The 5423-nt window shown below is 44.6% G+C and overlaps 1 protein-coding gene across 2 annotated transcripts in view; it reads left to right on the forward strand.

Moving 5' to 3' along the window:
• AIDA (axin interactor, dorsalization associated) overlaps positions 1 to 5423 on the forward strand; it is a 30176-nt gene that overhangs the window by 17652 nt on the left and 7101 nt on the right. Inside the window, exons 5-7 of one of the 2 annotated variants that reach the window (XM_042051825.1) lie at positions 904 to 967; positions 1407 to 1513; positions 3185 to 3196. In XM_042051825.1, coding sequence (XP_041907759.1) covers positions 904 to 967; positions 1407 to 1513; positions 3185 to 3196 — 183 coding nt within the window. The remainder of the gene's footprint in view (positions 1 to 903; positions 968 to 1406; positions 1514 to 3184; positions 3197 to 5423) is intronic. The other variant, XM_042051826.1, reaches the window with a different exon arrangement.

Genomic DNA, 5423 nt, shown 5'->3' on the forward strand with positions numbered 1-5423 from the left:
AAAAATTTACAAGAGAACACCTGCAAGGAGAGGCACTCTCCTACCAGTCTGGGATACTCATTGTCTGGTAGGAGAGTGCCTCTCCTTGCAGGTGTTCTCTTGTAAATTTTTAGGCCCTTTAGCTATCATGAAATGCTTATTTCTTTCACATGTTTTTGGCAGTTTCTCTTTCACTGGTAGATGTGTTTGGAAATGGCAGATAAAGTTGGGATTACTAAAATGTGAGTAAGTTTCCAATATAAATAGCAAACCCGTTCTCCATGGAATGCTGAAGGTATAGGCAATGTCTCTGGAGCTTGGTGCCCAGGTATTGCACATTATTTCTCCTGAATTTCACCAATCTGCCCAGACATCCGAGGGCAGATAAAAAGAAAAACAAACAAAGCCATCACCACCAAAGAAAACCCCCAAAACACATGACTGAAGAAGCAGAAAATGTCACCAAAGCTTTGTGTTATCAGCACAGTTGGTCTCCCATGGCGGCTGCCTGAGTGTGCACCCACGTCAGCTCTGGAGATTTCAGTCTGTGCGGAGCTGATGGCAGTAACACCACCACCTGCTCTCAACAGCCACCAAAGATTGCTGCCCTCACCTCGGGGCTGCAGCTTTTTCTCATGAAGATTCTGGTTGTTGCCATGTTCATCTTCCCCGTGTGAGTGTGGTAGTGGTCTTGTGCTGCAGTTGCAGTTCAACCTGTCTGAAGGTTACTGTGGTAGTTTTGATCACAGCTGTGCTGGTTTTTAAAATATGAGAGAAGAGGGGTGTTTTTTGTATGATCTGATTATTTTAAAAATTATTATTATTTGTGTGTGAAGATGCTGTGAGAATGGACATAGCTGTGCAAAGCAGTAGAATTAATGCTGATTTATGAGTATGGATTTTTGTTTTTTCCCTTCTCTGCAGTCTTAAAGAATATCCTCACTTACAATAAGGAGTTCCCCTTTGATGTTCAGCCTGTCCCACTCAGGTAAGAGAGAACTTCTTGGACATCACTTCATGTACAGATATGTACTTGAAAGGGAGTACCTGGTGTGCACCTGAAACACATTTCTAGAGCCATCTGCTTGCCAGACTGCTTTGTGTAAACTGGTTAAAAGAACTTCTGAATTCTGTTTGTCTCAGTATCACTAAAAACCAAGACCATGCTTTTGGTAAAATCAGTACTTGGTACATCCCTACATCTCTCTGAAATTTCCAGTATTGTCTCCTGTTTTTAGGCTCTGTGCTTTCTGTTGGTCTGAGCTCCTGCAGTCTCTGTCAGGGAATGTAGGTAGAGATAGAAATTAAGAAGTATGAAAGGACATTAAAGAGTGTTGTCCCTGCTCTATACTCAGATGCTGGCTTGTGAATTGACAGCCAGGTGGTGAGTGAGTGTTGGTTCATTTCTTCTTTCTTGTGTTTTACAGGAAGATTTTAGCACCTGGAGAAGAGGAACACTTGGAGTTTGAGGAAGATGATGAGGAAGGAGGAGCTGGAGCAGGGTCTCCAGACTCTTTTCCTGCTAGAGTTCCAGGTAGGGGCACTAGCCTTGCCATGCCAGCCTCTGTAGCTTCTCTGAGAAGCCTCTTTTTCCACCTGTAATTTGAAAAGCTTGGGTGGGGAGCTATAGGCTCATGCAAACAAACCCTAATGCTGTATTGGACAACCAAAAGGGTGGCCAGTGATTTTTTTTCTCAGCAAACAGTATCTTACTGTGAAACAGTTGTATGGAGAACTTGTGAGGGTGGTACTATCTACCTTAAATAATTATCCTTTATTCCTGACTCAAACTCAGTATTTTCATCCCATGCACTTTCTTAACTATGTGAAGTGTTTCAAATGTGTTCAAATGTAAATTGTGGCAATGTTTCTCCTGCAAGAAGCAGCACATCCTCCTAGAGGTGTGATAAGTTATTGCTGGTTATTTTTGTGTGGTGTTTTTCGGTGAGACAGTGGCTTAGAGTGAAGCCAAGCTCTGAGAGGACAAAGGGGGGTTTTGATTTTCACAGCTTTAGTCCTTGTCCATGTGAAAGCACTTGTAGAACTGGATATACCTACAGAGAGGGTCTTCCTGTAGTTTCAGGTTTTGACAATTTAGATGCTGCAACAGAGGTTCTCTAGGTCCCTGGTGTAATTTCTTTGCAGAAGAAACAAGTTTCTAGTTCCAGAGCTGGCTAGCAAACTTTGTATTTCAGGAATGAGATAACAAGTAAGGAAACCAGTACTGAAATTATGGTCAGAAGAGCTGGGGTGTTGCATTACTGATGCCTGGAGAAAACAGATGATATTCAGATATGATCTCAAGCTCAGTGCTGAATGTGGTCCCTGCAGGCTGTACTGATGTGGACATGCACATTCTACACCTGTTTATGCCAAGCTCCCAAACAGGCCATAATATATGGTGCTACTGATTACTGACATTTGCTGTCTTGATCCTTGTTATTCACCATGATAAATCCATTTATGGAGGTGCCTTCTGTCTATCCCAAGCATAGCACAGAGACCTTGAGTAGGTGGTGGTGGATCAACAAGGCTGTGGCCTTTGCCACAGTGCCAACAGTTAGCTCTGCAACCCATCAGAGCTGTGTGCATGTAGTGGACGTAGAAGCTGTGTATGGGCTTAAGAAAGAGTGTAAGTAGGTGATAAGCAGGCTGAGTTTACAGTTAAATCATTTTCAAAGAAGGAGAGTAGCCAAGTTGGAAAGAGGAGAGGTTTGGGGCTTATACTTTCTTACAGAAATACTCCTCAGTAAGATCATGCTTTTAAGAGGAGGTGAGAGCAACTTGTGACTGCTGTTTTTACATTGCCATCTATTTAACAGACTGCATATGTGACTTTTCTGAGCTACTTTTTCCACATTAAGGTAAATGTCCCCATAACTACAATAATCTAAATCTCTAAGGTGGTTTTGTACTATGTGTTTCCCCACTGGATGTAAATACTGTGATGTTTCTTACCTGATTGGAGGTTGGTCTGTTGCTCTTCCCTGGGTGATGAGGCTCAAACAAAAGCAGTTTGCAGCCCTGGGGTGAGTCTTACGAGTAAAGTGAATTTTGCCTATCAAATTGACAGAGTTGTGTTGCACTCCTTGCTTTGATGTGCCTTTAATCCATAGTGTGTGACTGTACTGTCTAACTGACCATGGTCTTGTCTTCTCCATGCATGGCTTCATCGTTATCACATTGCCCCATTCATCTAACCCAGGAGCCAACAAAGGTATGAGAACCTTTTAGTGTGTACAGTAATTCCTGTGATCATGTTCATGTAGCTGTGGTCTTCTTCATGCAGCTCTTAGTGCCAACCCTCACAACACAATTTTTGGTAACAGTCACAGTACTGGGCATCTATCTATTGGTCTTCATTTGTCTTCAGTACGAGGAAAAGGGAAGGCCATGTTTGTTGATTCAAACAGCTCTCTAGAAGTCCTGCTGTACTAGTGAAGAGGTTCTGAGTTGGGGTGTAGCCAAGAGTAGGTGTGTAGCTGGATTTTATTTACTGGAATACATATTTTATGGGAAATCTTACAAAGAGTATTTGTGTAGTTGGACTTCTGCGCTGTGTGGAGCTGAACTGAGCAATGGCTTGCCGCCTCTAACAGCAAAGGTTTCCTGCCTTTCTCCTGGTTATATATGACTTTACTCCAGTCCTGTGCTCTTCTGTGATCCATCTCACCTTGTGAGCCCAGCAGGAGACTTGTCACTTTTTCCCCTTTCTCTGAACGGGATTTGGGAGGGGAGGGCCTGAATGTCTGTGTCTCAGCTGCAGTGGGCTGCTGGGCTGGCCCACTGTCTGTCTCTGGAACCCACTTGGAGGAGGACACTTCCTTCCTTGCAGGTGCTCCCGGCCCCCTCTGGCAGAGATGCCCTGTGGTTGTGTGTGGCGTGGCTGCAGCTCTCTCCTGAAAGGCCTCAGTGTGAGCCTGCTCAGGGCCCAGGCCATGTGGCAGACAGCGGGTGGTGCCCAGCCCAGGAAGGCTGTACCACAGAGCGGGCACTGTCACCTCCTGGGGCTGCTGTGTGAAGTGGCTGCAGAGGCTCCAGCACAGGCCTGCCTGGGGCTGTGGCTCACGTGAGACAGGCTACAGTCAGCTACTCTAGTCCACTGCTGGCTTGGCTGTTCCTCCTGCTGGGGCAGGAAGGAAACAGTGTTCTTTGGATACTCTGTCCTACTGTTCTCTTGTCTCCTGGAAGTGAGCTTGACTCTTCTGTCCATTGCAACTCTGCAATTTTACACATTCTGGAAAGCATTCTTCAAGAATAATTTCTCTTAAGCCACTGTTTTTATAATAAATTCCAGGCTGAGGCATCTTTCAGGTGATATTTCTATCAAGTATCACATCACTTAGTCCGTTGGAGTGATGGACAGGAAAGCTGAAGGCTACATTTGGTCCTGGCTCTTGAGGCCCATGCTGCTTTTAGGAGACAACTGAGAGATGGTGGAGCAAAGTTTTGTGCCAAAGAGAATGCAGGCTTGCTTCTGCCTTCACTTAGATTGAAATAAGAACTCTATCTTTGAGCAACTCTTCAGGAAAGACAGCAAGATTAACTAGAGCATGTGCTGCTTTGCAGAAATGAGGGATCTCTACTAAATTTGCTCTCTAACATTTCTCCCACTGCAGTCAGAAGCCTGTCCCATGCTCAGAACACTGGGCTGTGTCTGCTGTGCTGTGTTGGGAGGTGTCTGCAGACACAGTGCTTTGGAGGCCCTGAGTCTCCTCAGGACAGGAAATATAGAAACATGCAGCATCAGAGATGGGAATGTGATCCTGAGAGGGTGCATGTGATCCTGAGTCTTGCATGTGATCCTGAGAGGGTGATTGGATGTGGGAACACTCAGGAAATCTTGCTGAAGCTGTGCCTGTAGTTCTCAGAGCAGAATGTAAGGTCCCCTCTTGCAAAGCCAGTCTCCCATAGGACAAAATCTTTGTGGTTCCCCAGCTCCTCAAGCAGAAGAGAGGAAAAAATTGTGTCAAGAAAAAACCCATATTGGATTTGTCAAAGGAAATTATTATGTTGTTTAGTGCTCAAGCCTTAGGATAACTTATTTTTTTCATTAGAAAAGCAAAACTTTGATTCAAACTTGCTCATGAGCCTGAACATTTTCTGTCCTGGTGCTTGTTCATCCAATAGGGGAGAGGGGCTTGAAGTGTGCTGGTTTTTGCTAAATTCAGCATGAAATAACCTACTCCATGTTTGATGACAGAATATCGTGACTTTTAGGGAGTTTGAACAGTCTGGATTTCTTGCCAGCTGCACTGTCTTCCTCAGCACTGTGAGGATTCATTTATACTGACCACCAGGTTTTGATGCTAAATGTTCTTGATGCAGAGCTGGGAACTCCTTCCTTCAGGCAGAAGGGAACTGAGGGGATGCAAACTCTTATTTTTTTTTCCCCCCTGTCATAGGTTAGCAAGCATAGTCCCGGAAGGGACGTCCTTGCTAAG

This window comes from Corvus kubaryi, unplaced genomic scaffold, assembly GCF_017639235.1.
Source record: "Corvus kubaryi isolate FWS band 111438036 unplaced genomic scaffold, C.kubaryi_AGA036_p1.0 76, whole genome shotgun sequence".
NCBI lineage: Eukaryota > Metazoa > Chordata > Aves > Passeriformes > Corvidae > Corvus > Corvus kubaryi.